An 18,225-nucleotide genomic window follows, 5' to 3' on the forward strand; every position below is an offset into this window, starting at 1 on the left:
TACGTAAGTGTAATACAACAAAGAAACTCAACAAGGAAAAAAGGCGGCTTAGTCTTTATCCATTGCTTGCATCGTATTATCACAAAGTTGTACGTACTCATATAAATAAACTCCAAAAAAAACAATTGTGGTTCGAAGAAAACAAATAAAAATCCCTCCTTGTACACTTCCCATTTCCCAAGACCCAAAAACAAGAAGAAAAAAATAACCACAAAATAATTAACAAAAATAACAGCAACAATAATGTCGATAAGAGCTTTATCAAGTTTTGAAAAAAAAGTCCTGAGTCAAACCTTAGACTCCAAAAGAAACGGTATTTCATATACAGCAAGGTACGTTTCCAAAGTTGGCAGTAGTTCGGATTCCACCTTGTCAGACGCTGCCACTTTACTTGCCACAAAAGATATAAGATTGAACATTGGAATTGTTACAAGAGTCTTAGAGAGATTAATTAAGAAACACATTGAGCTTTATTCAACAATTAATGAAAATTATGAGTTCCAAATATTAACGAAAATTAAACCAGAAGATGTTATAAGTGTAATTACATTTGATACATACAAAGATGAACAAATCAATTGCCATTCAGGTGCTCCACCATACCTTTTACGTCATATTTTCAATAAGGAGAAGTTTGAATTAAATAAACCCTTATGGAAACTTTATATTATTGATGAAACAATGATCATATTCCATGGGTTTGATATGTTATTTGATATATTTTCAGCAGCTAATTTCCACAAATTATTTTTTGACGAATTGAATGATTATTTCCTAACAAATACATTCTCGAAAAGTAATTCAAAACCTTTAGATGTAGTTTTCAAAATAAACGTTTCAGACAAAAATTTTGTACCAAATTTTGAAGAATTCCCAAGATCAATTTTTGATAATCCAAAATTACATTTACCTGCAATGACACCGGATTTATTTAATTTACAAACTAAATCGTTCTTCAAAACCATTTATTCAAACACAATCAAAAAACCAATCGATTTGTTTAATGGTAGTAACTCTCATACTAAAAATGATATAACGAGTCAATTAAAAGAATATCAAACTCATAATTATTTAGATATGTTAGGTATAACGTCATCATTATGTGGTACGACAGTATTCGGAACTGTTTCACCAACACGTTATAATTATTTGAAAGGGATGATGAAACAGGATGAGATTTGTTTGAGAAGCTTTATTTGTGGTATAGTTATGATTTGTCTTAAGCCATCCATTAAAAATTACAGTGGGAATATTATTTTCTCTATACCGATTAATTTGAGGAATTATATTGATGGTGCTAAGAATTTTGGTCTTTTTTATAAAGATGTAAAAATTGATTGTCCTTTATCTTTGATTGATGATAGAAATTTCAAATATAATGGGTATAAGGATTCTAGTATACCTGATGAGAATGATTTAGAATTTAATGAAAAATTGTTAGAATATCAATTTAAGCAAGTGACGGAATTCATTGAAAATGTTATTTTGGAGAGATTGAAAATATGGGAAAAATTCAATTTTAATGATGATGATATTAAAAGAATGAAATTTGATCATGATGAAGTGTTAGGGCAAAATTCCAAAATTATTCAAATTAATGATACCACGGAAATCATGTTAGGAGAAAATGATAATAATAATAAAGCTTTCACATTAACGAATCCAAATTTTACAAGAACTTTAAGCGGTAATGAATTCATGTCTGTATCATTTGCCATTTGTGAGGAAACAGGACTTAATGTCTGTATTCATTACCCTGATGGTTATAGTATGGAAACATTTGTGGAATGTTTTCAAACTTTCATTGAAGAATGAATGAAATAGAAAACTATGTAAAGAACTCTTAAACAACAACAATTTTATAATACCTAATTAGTTTGCAAAAAAAAATAGAAAGCCTATATTCATATTCAACTTCTTGGTTGTTTTTCATATGTAATATCAAAAGAAGTTCCAATAAATTTCTTTGTGCCAGGGAAGAAAAGAACAGTGTCACACATTTCTTGTAAATGGGAACGAAGTCAGATATAATGGCAGATTACCAAACGGAGTAAAGATGACACAGAAAATGCCGACGACTGAAAACTTGAACATATATAAGGTTAAAGGGTACTCAAGATAGGACAAGAAATAGACGGCCCAAACGACTCAATTTGGCTCCCCACTGTCTTGTTAAAGAAACACCTTTGCACAGGAAAAACAGTTATATAGTTCCTATGTATTGCGAAGCTCCTGAATCGAAGTCTACTACCAAAGAAGAACTCTTTGGAGAAGAACAACCGCGGAATAAATTTGAGAATTTATTACCAATTAATGGGGCTTGGAAAAAAGACGTAGCTAATTGGTTAGAAGAAGATGTTCCTTCATTTGATTATGGTGGATTTGTTGTCGGTGACCATTCAAAGACTGCCACGTTATACATGAAGGAAGATGGACTAATTGCTGGTATTCCCTTTGTCAATGAAATTTTTAAACATTGTGAGGTTCAATTTAAGTGGTTATATGAGGAAGGTTCCTTTCTAACACCATCTGTCCAGAGTACAGAGGGGAAATTACCAGTTGCATTTGTGAAGGGGAATGCTAGGAATATTCTATTGGCAGAGAGAACTGCTTTGAATGTGTTAAGTAGAGCATCTGGTGTGGCCACTATGTCATGGAACTTCGTTTCAGCAGCACGCAAAGTCGGTTATAAAGGTATTATTGCTGGAACAAGAAAGACAACACCAGGTCTACGGAGATTGGAAAAATATTGCATGTTGGTTGGAGGATGTGATACGCATCGATATGATTTATCTTCTATGGTTATGTTGAAGGATAATCATATTTGGTCTAGAGGGTCCATTACTGAAGCAATAAAGGATGCCAGGAATGTATGTGGATTTGCTCTTAAGATTGAAGTTGAATGTCGATCTGAAATTGAAGCCAATGAAGCCATTGAAGCAGGTGCAGATATTATTATGTTAGATAATTTTTCAAGTGAAGAGTTGAAAATATGTGCACGTCATTTAAAGGAAAAATGGTCTCAAAAGGGAAAGGTTTTCTTAGAATGTAGTGGTGATCTAAAATTGAATACAATTGAAGAATATTTTTGTAATGATATTGATATTTACAGTACAAGTAGTATCCATAAAGGTACAAAGGCAATTGATTTTTCTTTAAAGCTTAGTGACATATAATTGTACTAAAACGCTATCTATAATTTTAATAAGCCTTACAACGGAGGCCACATGTACATATGTATATTATATTTTTAACAAGAGATTTTGTTTATTGCTATTATAGAAACTAAAAGCATATAGTCCTAAGTAATTACTTCTACATACTTTATTAAGCCTTCTAATTTCTACCTTAATTGTACTATACCAGCAATGAAGGTGCGATTGATACATAATAAATCTACTTATTGAAGAAGAAATGAAATGGGATAAAGAACAAAACTTGATTTATTATTATTTGTATTATTGGTACGAATATTATTATTTGTATTATTGGTACGAATATTATTATTTAAGATAGTTGGAGAATCATTAAAAGGTTATAAAAAGATGATGTAATAGTGTCGGTTGGTATGATTGGCATGAGACCGTATCAGCAACCTTAAAGTATATCAATCTTCTAATTAAAAAGAACGTAAACAGTAAAAGCGTAATAGAAAGGAAAACATAAAAAGTTTGTTGAAAGAACGACTGAGAAAATATATTATTATTGACATTTTTTTAATTTATTTCTGGGGACCATAGGGAACCAGATCAGAATAATACGGCGGCAGCAGCAGCAATGACAACACCTACGGAACCTGCATAGACAGCATTACTAGCAACACCGCCTACACGTGGAGCAGCTGCATTACTTGTATTTGAACCGGCAGCACCACCTGTATTGTTTGAACCACTAGTTTGTGCGCTTGCAATACCAACAATAGTAGCAGCGGATAGTATAATACTGGACAATTTCATAATTTCACTTAGATTTTCTTCTTGACTAACTGATTTTGTAAAAGAATTTCCGTGAAGAAGTAACTAAATGAAGTAAGAATTGGGAGATTCGGGCAAGTCCTGAAGTACTGAATGAAATATAATTGAAAAAGTACCTTGAATTTATATATCTCAAGAAAAGGAGAAAATTATATCATTATTTCGCCCAACAATGTAGGTATTCAAATGAAAAATCGGTATTACTGTTCTTTAACAATGGAGGCACGGAGTTTAAAAATAGAAGTCAAAGAATGGAAAAGCCCCTCCTACTGAGAGTGCCAATACTTTTTATTGCGATTACGATATCGTTATTCTTAACTTATCACTCTTCTTCTCTGTTTCTTTCCGAATGAAACCTTTTGCAGGACCGTTGTCTTATCTTACTAGACGTGTTTTTGCATACAACATCACCACCGCCAATCGATATCCGAAGCTTCCTTTTAGAGAGAGTAGCTTCTATTGTAGTTGGTGTAAGAAATGACTATCTCTATGACCACCTATCCTATTCATAGGGACTTCTAAATAACGAATGAGCCACCGACCAAACAGTTACGAAATAGACAGTGTAGTAACGGACATCGCACCTCCTTAATAAGCGACGTGTAATTACAACCAAATGATATGAATAGGGATACTTCTGCTAATGTGGTCTACCTACGTACATAGTTAAGAACAAGCTAGTTTTCCTTTATATTTCTCCCCTGTGTTTGCCACCAATGCCTTAAAGTAAGTACGCATATACCGTTATGTACATACATATTTTTGGGACAGAGAAAGAAAAGACTCTGGGCCGGCATATCATTTGTCTATGAAAAGAAGGAGGCTAATGACTGGGTTTTCTTCCATCTACATCCCATTGCTCTTCATTTGAAACACTCCCTCTTGGTACGGGTGCTTCATCAAGACTAAACGTATTTACAACTAAAGGCTCGATCAAGACACTCGTGTACAGTTAGTTTCTTAAAAACACTACAATGGCATCAAAATTTAGCTAGAACTGAATGGGCACAGGTGTTCCAGACGTACGGATGGTTACATGATAGTTTCTATTTATGATTAGATTGTAGATCCTCTTTTTAAGCACTTGTCCGCTCTTAACTTCGTAATTCTGATTTTATATTGAACCTACGTAGAACCCATACCCGTCTTTATTATTACTTTTTTTATTGTTTGTTTGTTTCGCCTAATTTGGTTTCTGTAAAATACTTATTTTTAATATATACCGAGATAATAACACTGATTTTTGACAGGTATAAAACGAAAGGAAATTAGATGTAATATATTTCTTTATTCATTCTTTTCCTTCCACCCTAGCATCTCTTTGTTTTCTAACTTTCAACACTTTACTCTTCAGTTTCATCGTCCTTCTTCTTCGTAACACCAGTCTTTATTAATAGTTCTTTAATTTCATCTGGTTTATAAATCTTTTGATAAACTTCTCCATCATTCTTACCTTTCTTGATAGTGGCAAACTCTAGTTTATCATAAGTCAATGAACTACTATCTGTAGTCTTCGATAATGTCTTCAAAGCTAATTCAATGGCTTCATCCAATCTCATATCGTCCTTGTAATCCATCTGTAATAGCGTTTGAGCTGCAGATGTATTGGCACCAACGCTAATGGCTTTCCAACCAGTATAATTCCCTGATGGATTCGAAGTATATAATTGGTATCCATATCTATCATCATACCCAGCATAAATAAATGAAACACCAAATGGTCTTAATCCACCATGTTGTGTATATCCTTGTTTTATATCACTCAATCTTCTTACAAGAATTTCCACTGGTATATCTTCATTATAAGTTTTTAAGTAATTTTGTGCATGAATTCTAGCAGTATTTATTAAAATTTCGGCATCTGCTGTTAACCCTGCTACAGCAACTGTAATCTTATCATTTAATTTATATAATTTTTCAATGGATGTATCTTGTTCTAATAATGTACTGGTAACTTTACGTTCAGCAGCAAGAACAATACCATCAGGAACCATAATACCAATTCCTGTACCTGCATGTGAAATGGATTCTAATGCATATTCCACTTGGTATAATCTACCTTCCGGTGAAAAAATTGTAGTTCTTGAATCGTATCTTCTAGATCCCATTTTGTTTCAATGTTTTCTTTTTCTTTTCTTTTCGTCGTTAACCTACTGGATATAAAATGATAAATTTACGTATCAATTGAGGTTCTGGTAGTAGTAATTCTACAGGAAATAACTGAAGTTCTTACATTCTTTTGCCACCCATAATAAAAACACTAATACGCTTAAAGGCCTTTAATTTTTCTGCCTAGTTGATAATTTCACGGAATCCTTTAAAAATGAGTATCCGATCACGTGCCGCTAATTGAAGTTATAGAGTACACTTTTACAAAATAGCAAATAAGTATATTAGCTACGCATTAAAACATGAAGCTCGATGTTTTTATATGGTTACAGTATTGGAGTACATAATATCAATTTATCTTAGCTTTTTCTTCTTCTTCTTCGGCTATAAGACTATGTCCAACTTTCGGTAGTGGTAAAATTTCATCATCCGTGTATACAACTTTCCGACCAGCTACTTTCTTTGGTTTGGAAGTAAACGAGTAGTTTTTGAGTAATCCTCTAAATGGTGTAGTTACCGTATCAGAGTTTAAATCTGTGTCACCGGAATGTATAGGTGCTAATAGTCTAAGTAATCTTTTATTAAAGTCATTCATCTTCCCTATTCTTGAACCTTCCCATTTTCCATTAGATTCGGAACTTTTCCTGGAATCTATCGATTCAAAGTCGTCATCATCGCCACCATCAGTGGATTCAGAAGTTTCTTCAATATCAGACTTCAATTTGAAAAATAATTCTTTTGCCTCCTTTAATATGCCAATCCAATTCATTAATAGGGTTTGCAATTCAAAATTACAATCTGATTTTGTAAAATCAAACTTTTTATTTTCAATTAATGAACTTACCATTATGCAGATCAATTTCATTAATCCCATGGAATACATCGAAACACCATGATTCTCATTGTTTTCAATCTCATCAGAATTGATAGAGATATCTTCAGTGGTATGCTCAAGTTGCCCATCTCCTTCATTAGTTGCTAAATCATTATCAAAATAGATTGCTGCATTTGAGAAAAACTCTTGTAATAACATTTTCGTTTCAATATCAGATAGAATTAATGGACCTTGTCTTGAAAATGGGTAAGTATGATTATCCACAATTTTCTTTCCTAACATTAATTCATGTAATAGTTCATTTTTACATTCATTATTGTTAGCAAATGGGGACCCGCGTAATCCCATAAGTAATTCAAAAATATATTGAATTAAAGAATGATTTAACTTCATATGTGTAATGTACCAAATTAAGACACGACGGTACCCATTACACATTAACATTTCATCCATCAATCTCCATGATAGTTCTTCATTAAAATGTAACATTTCAACGAAAACATCTTTATCAAACCAATAATCAAATATGTCGTCTGGTGTAGCTACGACAGTGGATCTTTCCTTTTCTTCTTTGGAATTAACGAGAGGATTGATAATATTCGAATGCAGTTGGTCCTTCCCCTTCAACAGATCTTTCATTATCATATCATTTTGTTCTTCTTTAATTGAGGAAGCCAATAATTGCAACAGTTGTATAGAGTCATCATGATTTAATTTCTGGGTCGATGCCTTACTCGTCAGATTGATCATTGTATCTAAGGATGAGTCATCTATGAAAGAATAAGACGTTGAGTAATATATATTGAATCCACGCGGTATATCCCTCCAATCTTTTCCACTGTAATCAAATTCAAAAGTTGTCTTTGATCGTACCGCATAATCCAGATTCCGTTTACCTAGAGGATCTTGGAAAGAGGCCACATTTTTCGGTGTTCCTTCTTGTTCTTCTTGTTCTCCTTGTTGTTCATCTCCGTTACCATCATCGTCATCTTGTAAAATTTTATCATCTTCAAAGATACAATTACATCTCCTTTGATAGCGATCCAATTTGACTTCGTTCAATACATATATATCCGAATTATCATCATTTGACTTTAGAGTTTTACCTAAATCCTCATGATTTTCTTTCAAAGCCGCGTTATAATCATCATATTCATATTCAAACATATAATTGATATCTTCATCAAATCTATCTCCAGGTTCCAAATAACTTAACAGGTTCCTTATCTCAATTAGATCCATCCCTAGCGCATACAAAGACGCGGCAAATAATTTAATATCACAATATAGTGCACCATTACATAGTTTCCTCCCATGAGGAGACATAAATGTGTTCAATGCTTCATGTTTAAAATCATGATCATTATACTCCATATAATTATTTAATATTGTAGCAACAACTGATCGTAATGCAGATGCCCCACGTATTGTTGCCTTAACTAATAATGGTGTCTTATATGTTTCATGAGCTTCCTCTGATCGATCAATATCTAATCCTAATACCAATATAAGGGTCAATTTCTTCCATAGGTTTATTAATGTCGGTAAAAACGGATTCAATTGGATTGGTATTTCGTGGTTTAGTTTTTGCAATGTGTATGAAGCTAAGATCATTACCATGTATAATAACTCCAAATCTTGCGTGTTTAATCCATGCGGTAGCCATTGTTCTAAAGTTGATCTCCAATTGCCGTCGACAAAACGATCCGTTTGTTGTTGTTGTTGTTGTTGCTGTTGTTGTTGTTGTAGTAGTTCTTCTTTGTTATTTTCTCCTTGGAACCCCGTTAAATCATATAATTTCTGCAAATCATTACAGTTTAATTTTTCCATGCAATTATTTATTATTTTAACCATTTGGAAACAAACGTGAGTCTTCCAATTAAATCCTAGATTATTTTGGAAAATTTCGAAATTTGGATATAATATGGCGATGAACAATTGATATAATAAATCTAATGATATAATATGTTTATCATTTGGTGGAGGTTGTGACAATGGATCTACTAATCCAAGCATTAATTTGAATTGCAATTCTAGTAAAGGGGAAGAATCGAAACTATTAGAGTTCAGTAGTTTATTCAAAATTTGGTGTCTTTTCTTGGTATTTAACATTAAATTTTCAGGCATTGTGATGGAACCATCATTATTAAGATCAAATGAATATACTTTCTCCTCTCCGTCTTTAAGGTCATCTATCCTGTGTAAATAGTCGTCGTCATATTCATCGGCACCATCGTTACGATTAAGATAGTTTATGTCACTCTGATTTTGAGCCCTTTCCATTTGAGGATAATTTTGGCCATTACCATTTATATTATTTTTCTTATATCTACTGGAGTCTTTGAACGATAATCTGGATAAAATTTCCTCAATTGCCCATAACACAACAGGTTTAGAAGTCTTACTCATTTTGAAACTCTTGTCATCTTCAAAATCATGATTACTCCTAGTGATTATTTCTATAAAGGATTCTGATGAAAGAATCTTATTGCTACTACTAGTATTACAACTATTGCTGCTTTCTTTAATATAGAGTGGTTTGTCATTTGGTAAAGAAGTATACCATTGAAAATGCCCATTAAATTGAGGGATTCTATTATATCGTATAATTGTGTTATAGAAAAAGGGCCCCACGTTGAGGATTGTCATTTTAATCAGTAGAATTAACCAATTTGAGGTGGCATCCAAGTAATCAGTTAACATATTATAGTTTGAATCAAGAATTATACTTGGTGTTTCAATATTTGACAATGGATGAAACGTTAAAAGGAATTTGATGGATAATTTATTTTCTGGCTCATTGAATTTATCGATATTTATTTCATTATTTTTATTCCGTATTAAAAAATCAATAAAGCAAAAATATAAGAATTCATTGACTTCCCAAGTTTTCCTCAGGATTTTGTTTTGGACAGTGGGTGGTTTCCTTTTGGTATCAAATAAATAATTTAAGATCGATTGACCTGATTTTGTGGTGAAATATGCAATAACTAATGTTTCTAACATTATTGAGAATTTCTTAACTTTCTTAATTTTCCTCATTTCTAAGAAAAAATGTTCATCTTCTAGGAAATCTTGTAAATTTTCAATGGTTGGTTTATATATCTTGAATTTGTGATTGGTGAATATTGTCGGTATCAATTCAGACATTGGAGTCAACATAATCTCGTCTTCCTCTGAGTAAAAATTACTATCATCATCAGCACTAGTTTTAAATTTAACTTCAGGTTCACGCACTGGTTCTAGGTTAGTATCAGGAGCGGTCTGAATGGTGGTAAATGTAGGCTGATGCATATCAGGAATAGTAGATTTAGATTGTGATTTTGGTTTCGAGTTGGATTTTTTCTTTGCCATTATGATAATTTTCAATTGATATTGAAAAAAAAATGAGAATTAAATTAAAGTTGAATATGTATATTATATTTATGTTGCTCTAAGCTGGTTTTCTGGATATGCTAAACAAATTTTCTTATTGTAGTATTGGTTCGTTCTTAATGGAACCGACAGCGAAGTTTTTTCAGTTCAATCGGTATATTGCACTGTAGCTTACAAAAGAAAGTGGGAAGTCTAATAAATCCTGATGATTTGCTGCAGCTAATGATGCTTGATCTATTTTTCCTAGTCACTGTGTTTTATGTTATGGAGCATCATCCGGTGGCAAACTTTTAGATTTTATACTACATTGATATTTAAATAATAGTTAATTAACCCATTATACGCGCTTAAATCTCCAAATCTCAATAAATTAGCCAAGTCTACATTCAATGGACTTTCAGGTACCGGGTCTTTTAAAAGTAACCAGATAGCCTTCAACGTACTCATAAGATTCCAAACGGGGGTCCAATGATCTTGTTTCAATATATCGAGACATATCTCCCCCGTGTTGTAATTCACGTTACAATGGGGCATCGAGCGAGGTTGGAATTCAAAAAACGGTGGTACAGTGGGGTATTCTTGTGGGATAGTTATATATAAAATGAAATTGAATCCGTAATAAGGTGTCCCTTGTGGACCTTTGATTACGGCTTCCCATTTGGTGAGATCTTGGTCGGGATCAATCGGTGCTAATGAGACTATGATGTTATTGAACTCATCATCTTGATTGTTACGATTGTTATTCAATTGTTTTTGTATAGTTTTATATTCTTTTATTATTCTAGACATCCTTACTCGTTCTATCGATAGGCTGGGTTAATCGTGGATTTGCTTACGTATCAAGTTGTTCTTGTTCTCCAATACTCATTACTCATTGCTTCCAACTCTAGTTGTAGATTATAGATAGTGCAGTGCGCCGAGGGGGGGGGGGGGGGAAGAGGAACTATAATGGTTTTAAAGAAATTTACATACATATTGGTCAAATAACGAAAAAGAAGGGAACTACAACAAAGAACCAAAGAAAAGAGAAGAGACAAAAGAACCCAAGTGACCGCTATCATGTCAGGACCTGGTTTCAATCCACAACAAACTCAAAAGTTTTTCAACTTACTAACTAAAGTGGCTTTACCCATTGGGTTATTAGTCACTGGTGTTGATTATTCCATGTATGATGTTAAAGGTGGTTCTCGTGGTGTTATATTCGATAGATTATCTGGTGTTAAGAGTACTGTAGTTGGAGAAGGTACTCATTTCTTAGTACCATGGTTACAAAAAGCTGTCATCTATGATGTTAGAACTAAACCTAAGAGTATTGCTACTAATACAGGTACTAAGGATTTACAAATGGTTTCATTGACTTTAAGGGTGTTACATCGTCCTAATGTTAATGAATTACCCAAGATTTATCAGAATTTAGGGTTGGATTATGATGAGAAGGTTTTGCCATCTATTGGTAATGAAGTCTTGAAAAGTATAGTGGCCCAATTTGATGCTGCTGAGTTAATTACTCAAAGAGAAATTGTTTCTCAAAGGATTAAGAGTGAATTGTCAATGAGGGCCAATGAATTTGGTCTTAGATTAGAGGATGTGTCGATTACTCATATGACATTTGGTCCTGAGTTTACTAAAGCTGTTGAACAAAAGCAAATTGCTCAACAAGATGCTGAGAGAGCTAAATTCTTGGTGGAAAAAGCTGAACAAGAAAGACAAGCCTCAGTGATTAGAGCTGAAGGTGAAGCTGAATCTGCAGAATTTATATCCAAAGCGTTAGCTAAAGTCGGGGATGGGTTATTGTTGATCAGAAGATTAGAAGCTTCTAAGGATATCGCTCAAACTTTAGCTAATTCTCCAAATGTTACTTATTTACCTGGACAAAATCGTCATAGTGGTAGTGGTACTGATGGTGGTAATTCATCACCAAACTCTCTTCTATTAAATATCGGACGTTGAACTAACTAACTAGCTTCATTTTTTTTTTGTTATTATTGCCATTATTCTCGTTCCCCTCCCATGTATATAAAATAGTATTTTAATAAAACAAGAAGAAGAAAAATTAATTAAATTCTAATGTTTTACGCAAAGAATGTTATGATTTTCATCTTATATAAATGAAATGATTGCTTATATGTAACTCTGATCTAGAAACCCTACAATGGGGAACCTACACATATCTCTGTAAAACACATATAATATACTAGGAGAATTTTATGCGCGACAACTTATTAAAGCACATACTTTTCTATGTAAAAATGAAAAATTAAGATATTTATATTAATTATTTGTATTGAAATATGGAATAGATAAATATATATATATATATATATATTAAGCGTTGAATGATATATATATATAGGATTGTTCAGAATGTCATATTTTCAATATGAAATGAATTTAAGAATGAAAAATTGGAGAAACGTTTAATAAGGGGGGATAAAAAGATTGATTTATTGATTAATTGATAATATGAATAGTAATTGTAAAAGAGTTGGTATTGGTTTTGCATAACTATGTATAGGTGAATGAGCTTAGACTTGAGAGATTGATGGGACACCAACTTCTGCGGCACCATTTCTTCTTCTTCTTCTTGATGTAAAAGTGTTTGAGAAAGCACCATTTTGGATCATACTAATTGTAGACATGGCTAATTTGATTAAGAAGATAAACATTGAGAAATAAAAGAATGCCACTAGAGCTTGAGATTCACGGCATCTGTTTCCTGAACCTTGAGTGATTTTATTTCTATCCAAGTAGGATTGATTATTACATGAATGAGATCTTATACCAGTTGCCAATACTGTACCGGCGACAAAAGTGAATGAGAAATTTAGGAAATCTAAAGTGAATAGAATGAATGGGAAGGATAAAAATTCAAAGAAATTGGCTAATATACCGAAGAATGAATCTGTTAATAAACAATATACACATGTGAACATACAATAATTTATTCTTGAATTATGACCTTGTTGTGTATTTAATAGGGCACTATTTAGACCTATGCAAATGACTAGGAACATTGCATTTAATAGACGTAGAAGGTTGTCTGCTACACTCAACATTTTTAATTATTTGTTCTTGTATTTTCTAGTTTTTAGTTTTTAGCTTTTTGTTTTTGTTTTTTCTTGTTTGCTTGTAATTGAAAAGACTTTGTTTATTTAAATTGAAATTGCTTTATTTTCGAGATGAATAAAAAGACTTCGTTAATTGTTTGATTGACTGTTCAAGAAGAAAATAAAAATAAAAGGGAAAAAAAAAAAAAGCCAAATAAAACAGAAATTGAAAAGCAAGGATAAGAAGGAACAAGATTTTTCTTTTATATAACAAGTAATTTGATATAAGGGAGAAAAGGGAAAAAAAAGGACTGTTGATTATTGGAAGAAGGGGTCAGGATGAGAGATAGAGAGAGACAAACACACACACACACACACACAACACACACACACAAACACACACACACACACAAATAGAAGAGTTTTAAATATAACATTTATAATATAGGAATAATCTCAATCATTTGAGTCTATTTTGAAATCCTTTCTTTACTCATTACGTATTACATGAAGAAACCCTCGAAGGGGAGGGATGGGGGGATGGGATGATTGACGAGGCAACTCTCGAGGCCGGCAGTTACGTAAGACGGGGTTGTTGTGCGGCCGTGTTACTGTAGAAGTTCAAGGAACCTCATCGATTTGAGAATTTCCTCGAGAATTGAATTGAATTGAAATTCACTAACAAACGCTAACTATCAAGCTAGCGGCTAACGGCTAAAGGTTAATTGGAGCCTTTTAAAACCTACCATCCCTAAAATATTAAGGCGAGGGCAAAGCGAAAAGTAGTGAACCGCACCGCACAAATGGGGAGTACGGTACGTACTTTGAGGCCTTTTTCCTCTGTTCTGCCTCTGTTTCTCTTTAGGGGAAAAAGAATTAGAGTAATAAGCAAAAAGCCGCTTACGCCGGGTAACACAATGGACAAACAAACATATTAACAAAACTTCCGTGGAACTGTTTCGTTTCCCTTCCGTCCCCCTTCCCCCTTCCCCCTTCACCTTCCCCTTCCCCTCCGAAAGGAAAAGGCACGGCACGCAGAGTGGATTTTCTAAACCGGTTCAAAAAAAATATTGAACGTTCCAATACATAACCGTATTTCCCAAAGAGGATGAATAGTGGATGCAGGCGACCCAATTAGGAAGCTGGCACCCGCTGGTCCACCCATCCCTTGCAGAAAAGGATATTAGAGCCCCATTTTCGGATTTTCCAACCCTTCTAGAGGTCATCTAGGGCATCGCTGAATTCTAATTTCCCAGGGGTTCACAATTAGAGGGAGTGTTGATAATAATAAATAAATAAATAAAAAATAAAAAATAAATTAATAATTAATGGAGAACCTTTCGAGGTGCGAGAAACAGCCGTTTCTTCCATTTTCTGCAACGAGGGGCGAAGAATCTTTCATTTTCGTACGTATTAAGAAGGGGTCCCCGAACGATGTAGATATACGTAGATGTAAAAACACATGAATGTATGGAATGGAATGGTAAAAAAGAACTTTGTTCCATCTTAATTTATTTTATTTTAGTTTTGTTTAGTTTATACCTAGATAGACTCTCATCTAATTATATAACCCTTTAGAGCTTCAACTGAAAGATAAAAGTACCTTTCCCTATTATAGTCAATTGACAGAAAGGTATAGCTTTAAACACAACTCTTTAAATCACCGGCTTCTTGTCCCTCAAAAATAAAGTCTTTACTAATATACCATTACCATGTCTTTAAAACTAGGTTCTAAGAAAAATGATCCCTTCGAGCACCTTTTAAATCCCCAACCAAAAACTACGGGATCTTCAGATTCTTCAAGACCAAGAAGTAGTAGCTTATTTCTACAAAGAGTAATCTCTTCTACTTCATCAATTCAAAAGACACCAACTACTTCTTCATCATCCAAAAAGAAGGTTTCCACTGAAGAGTATTTATCTCCATTCAGATCAAATCTAGTAACAAACAATAAGGCATATATTCAAAATGAAAAGACTAAAAGGTTCCCCACAGTATCTGCTACATCAAACTATACAAATAGAACTTCGAAAGAAATGGGATTCAAAAAAATCCCTAAGGATAAAAACTTTGCTAAAGACATCTTTTTCCCCTCTTATTTAACTCAAAATGAACAAAGACAACAAATCGAATTGACCAAATTAGTAAAACTAGAAAAAGATTTACAATACAAAAAAGATTCTCAAAACATTATCGATCTAACAAAGCAACCATCTCAATCTCAATCTCCATCTCCACTTGATGATTCTGCGAACGCTGAAAAACCACCCCTTGAGAAACCAATTGATCCCAAACTAACACCGATGGTATCATTTCAACTCTCCACACCACCTGTAAATAACAAGAACAAAAAGACCCAAGTGGTTCCAGAAGAAGAAGAAAAAGAAAGAAATCCAAAAGCAACCCCTAATTCCAAAGAAGAAATTGTAAAAACAAAGAAATTCGGTATCTTGTCCAAATCTATATATGACCAACTACAATATGATCAACAACAGCATGAACAATATCTTGCATCTTACAAGGCTGAGATGCAAGAGAAATATGATGTCAAAATGCAAGAGTATGAAAATGAATTGAAATCATTGGATGAGAAGATTGTCGCATCAAATGAACTGATTGAACAATGTAAGAAAGACACTGATGCAAAATTGGACATCATGAATGCAGAGTTGGTGAAAAGGATGTTTGATGAGAGGTCCGTTCAAACTGATGATAAGATGAAGATCTTTAGCGAGACCAAATTGATTAAAAGGGAAAAAATCGATGAGAAGATCAATGTGGAGGAATTGGATGATCAAGTTGTTGGTGAGATTGATCAATTGAATAAAGAAAAGGAGAAAGTTTATGACGAATTTAATGAATGGACTTTCAATATGACTAATATTGCTGAACAATTGGATGCTAAATTGTTTAAGATTAAACAAATTAATATTACTCAAATGAATTTACAAAACAAGATTGACGGTTTAAATAATGAGAAATTGGGTTTAACTAAAGAAATTGAGGCAAACAAGTTTACTCATGCCAATAATGTGGAAACTATTGAAAATGTTGATAATAAACAATATTTGCCCAAATTGAATAATATTGATTCTCAAATTAATGATTTATTAAATCAATTGACTTTAATTAAACAAGAAAATGCTAATGAAAAGATTCAATTAAGTGAATTGACACAAAAGTTAGAAAAAGAACGTATGGATCATGAGGAAAAATTGAAATTAGATGCTGAAGAAAGAAAACGTCAAGAAGAAAATTTATTAGGTAAACAACGTGAAGAATTAGAACAAAAGGCAAATGACTTACAATTAAATCATGAAACCGAAATGACCAATTTGAAAACAAGTTATGAACAACAATTAGCTGATTTTAAATCGAAATTGATGGAACAACAAGATAAAGTAGACGATCTGAAATTACAAAAATCAAGATTAGAAGGTTCAAAAGCCATTGAAGATCAAGATCGTCAAAAGCAAAGTGATAATGTCTTGAAAAATGAAATATTATCTAAACAACATCAACAAGCTGAAGCTTATAATGCTGTTCAATTAGCTCAAAAGAAGAAAAATGCGTCACCCGTTGCTGAAGACTTAATGAAAGAATCTCATATACCTGCTCTTTCAAAAGCAAAGGATGATTCTTTATTTGAATATGAAACTGAAGAAGAGATTATGTACGTTTGATACGTTGACATAAAAAATGTTAAGGAAGAAAAATAAAGTAAAATAAAATGAAGTAAAAAAGTTTAATAACAATATATATATATTCTAAAAAAGGTTAAAAAAAAGAAAAAAAGTTTAATGAATTCCAAACTTATATCTTTACGGTAATTGACATACTCAATAGTAGTAATAGTGATCTATACACTTTGCTTAAGTAACCGTATTCAGCGCACTTATATAACTTCTCGACACCTAGACTCTCTTTTCACCAGCAAAATAATTGCTGGTATACAAATGTGAGTCTACTAAAATTGCTCTGCTGAGTATATATAGAGTGTCTGGCGCAGCCATAACTACATGGAGCATCAGCATGCTTCAACTGGAAACAGGAGCGTACTTTTATCGGCTTCTTCGAATATTCCATCATTCAACTTCGTATAATAGAACCAACGGCTCTACAAGTGGCCATTGTGTCTCTTTCAGAAAGTTCCTTGTCACGAACACTCGCTATTAGGATGCTAGTCTCCTCCATTATCACGTTCTTTTAATTCACGTTCCAACTTTTCATTGAATTGCTTATTTTTATCCTTGAAATAATTGCCTGCAATATCAGAGGAGGCTTTAGATTGCAGCTTCTTTTTCCTTACCATGTATCGTTTCTTTGCAGTTTCATTCAAATTGTTTACTAGATTATTTAGCAAACGTTCCTCATCTTTGACATTCAATTTCCCATTTCTAGTATTGACACCAATTTGATGTTTTTGTTCATGAGAAATGTTCTCTAACTTGCTGTTGAGCTTAGATAGTTCTTTCTCATATGTAAATGTCGCCAGTTCTGTTAGATCTGAACCATCAACACGTTTCCTTTGTTTATCCTTCTGTTGCTTATCCCATTCTTCATATTCCCTAATGGTATAATTCATAAGTTTAAACTTCCGTTTCTCTTCCTCATTAGAAAAGTCACCTAAACCATCGTAGTCAGTGTGATGATTATCATCATCTTCTACTGCTTTTATATCATATACTTTTGGTTTACTACTTTGAGATTTTTCTTTCACCTCTTGATCTGCCCTTTTTCTGTTTTCCGTAATGATATCCAGAACTGATCTCTTCAACGCCTTCAAATTCTCCTCATAAACATCCAATTCTTCTTGTTTCATAGCTTGAACACAAACCTACTGACTAGCCTACCACTGGAATAAGACCCTACTTCCTTGACGACC

General features: G+C 33.0%; 10 protein-coding genes across 10 annotated transcripts; 4 read left to right on the forward strand and 6 right to left on the reverse strand.

Moving 5' to 3' along the window:
* Window positions 1-243: 243 nt before the first annotated feature.
* PBI1 (Pbi1p) lies at window positions 244-1,815 on the forward strand (the record flags this gene model as incomplete). The annotated part of the gene is made up of 1 exon (XM_003671057.2): window positions 244-1,815. The coding sequence occupies one exon, from the start codon at window positions 244-246 to the stop codon at window positions 1,813-1,815; it is 1,572 nt and encodes a 523-aa protein (XP_003671105.2).
* A 401-nt stretch (window positions 1,816-2,216) lies between these two features.
* Window positions 2,217-3,176, forward strand: BNA6 (nicotinate-nucleotide diphosphorylase (carboxylating); the record flags this gene model as incomplete). The annotated part of the gene is made up of 1 exon (XM_003671058.2): window positions 2,217-3,176. The coding sequence occupies one exon, from the start codon at window positions 2,217-2,219 to the stop codon at window positions 3,174-3,176; it is 960 nt and encodes a 319-aa protein (XP_003671106.2).
* A 573-nt stretch (window positions 3,177-3,749) lies between these two features.
* On the reverse strand, window positions 3,750-3,956 carry NDAI0G00880 (uncharacterized protein; the record flags this gene model as incomplete). Its single annotated transcript, XM_003671059.2, has 1 exon — window positions 3,750-3,956. One exon carries the CDS (start codon window positions 3,954-3,956, stop codon window positions 3,750-3,752), a length of 207 nt encoding a protein of 68 aa, XP_003671107.2.
* Window positions 3,957-5,317: 1,361 nt separating this feature from the next.
* On the reverse strand, window positions 5,318-6,082 carry PRE9 (proteasome core particle subunit alpha 3; the record flags this gene model as incomplete). Its single annotated transcript, XM_003671060.2, has 1 exon — window positions 5,318-6,082. One exon carries the CDS (start codon window positions 6,080-6,082, stop codon window positions 5,318-5,320), a length of 765 nt encoding a protein of 254 aa, XP_003671108.2.
* Window positions 6,083-6,432: 350 nt separating this feature from the next.
* Window positions 6,433-10,272, reverse strand: CAF130 (CCR4-NOT core subunit CAF130; the record flags this gene model as incomplete). Its single annotated transcript, XM_003671061.2, has 1 exon — window positions 6,433-10,272. The coding sequence occupies one exon, from the start codon at window positions 10,270-10,272 to the stop codon at window positions 6,433-6,435; it is 3,840 nt and encodes a 1,279-aa protein (XP_003671109.2).
* Window positions 10,273-10,590: 318 nt separating this feature from the next.
* Window positions 10,591-11,082, reverse strand: PEX4 (E2 ubiquitin-protein ligase peroxin 4; the record flags this gene model as incomplete). Its single annotated transcript, XM_003671062.2, has 1 exon — window positions 10,591-11,082. One exon carries the CDS (start codon window positions 11,080-11,082, stop codon window positions 10,591-10,593), a length of 492 nt encoding a protein of 163 aa, XP_003671110.2.
* Window positions 11,083-11,352: 270 nt separating this feature from the next.
* PHB1 (prohibitin subunit PHB1) lies at window positions 11,353-12,243 on the forward strand (the record flags this gene model as incomplete). The annotated part of the gene is made up of 1 exon (XM_003671063.2): window positions 11,353-12,243. The coding sequence occupies one exon, from the start codon at window positions 11,353-11,355 to the stop codon at window positions 12,241-12,243; it is 891 nt and encodes a 296-aa protein (XP_003671111.2).
* A 575-nt stretch (window positions 12,244-12,818) lies between these two features.
* On the reverse strand, window positions 12,819-13,349 carry FHN1 (Fhn1p; the record flags this gene model as incomplete). The annotated part of the gene is made up of 1 exon (XM_003671064.2): window positions 12,819-13,349. One exon carries the CDS (start codon window positions 13,347-13,349, stop codon window positions 12,819-12,821), a length of 531 nt encoding a protein of 176 aa, XP_003671112.2.
* A 1,703-nt stretch (window positions 13,350-15,052) lies between these two features.
* Window positions 15,053-17,023, forward strand: NDAI0G00940 (uncharacterized protein; the record flags this gene model as incomplete). The annotated part of the gene is made up of 1 exon (XM_003671065.2): window positions 15,053-17,023. The coding sequence occupies one exon, from the start codon at window positions 15,053-15,055 to the stop codon at window positions 17,021-17,023; it is 1,971 nt and encodes a 656-aa protein (XP_003671113.2).
* A 497-nt stretch (window positions 17,024-17,520) lies between these two features.
* Window positions 17,521-18,162, reverse strand: SYF2 (Syf2p; the record flags this gene model as incomplete). Its single annotated transcript, XM_003671066.2, has 1 exon — window positions 17,521-18,162. The coding sequence occupies one exon, from the start codon at window positions 18,160-18,162 to the stop codon at window positions 17,521-17,523; it is 642 nt and encodes a 213-aa protein (XP_003671114.2).
* Between the last annotated feature and the right edge of the window lie 63 nt (window positions 18,163-18,225).

The sequence above is a fragment of the Naumovozyma dairenensis genome, chromosome 7 (assembly GCF_000227115.2).
Source record: "Naumovozyma dairenensis CBS 421 chromosome 7, complete genome".
NCBI lineage: Eukaryota > Fungi > Ascomycota > Saccharomycetes > Saccharomycetales > Saccharomycetaceae > Naumovozyma > Naumovozyma dairenensis.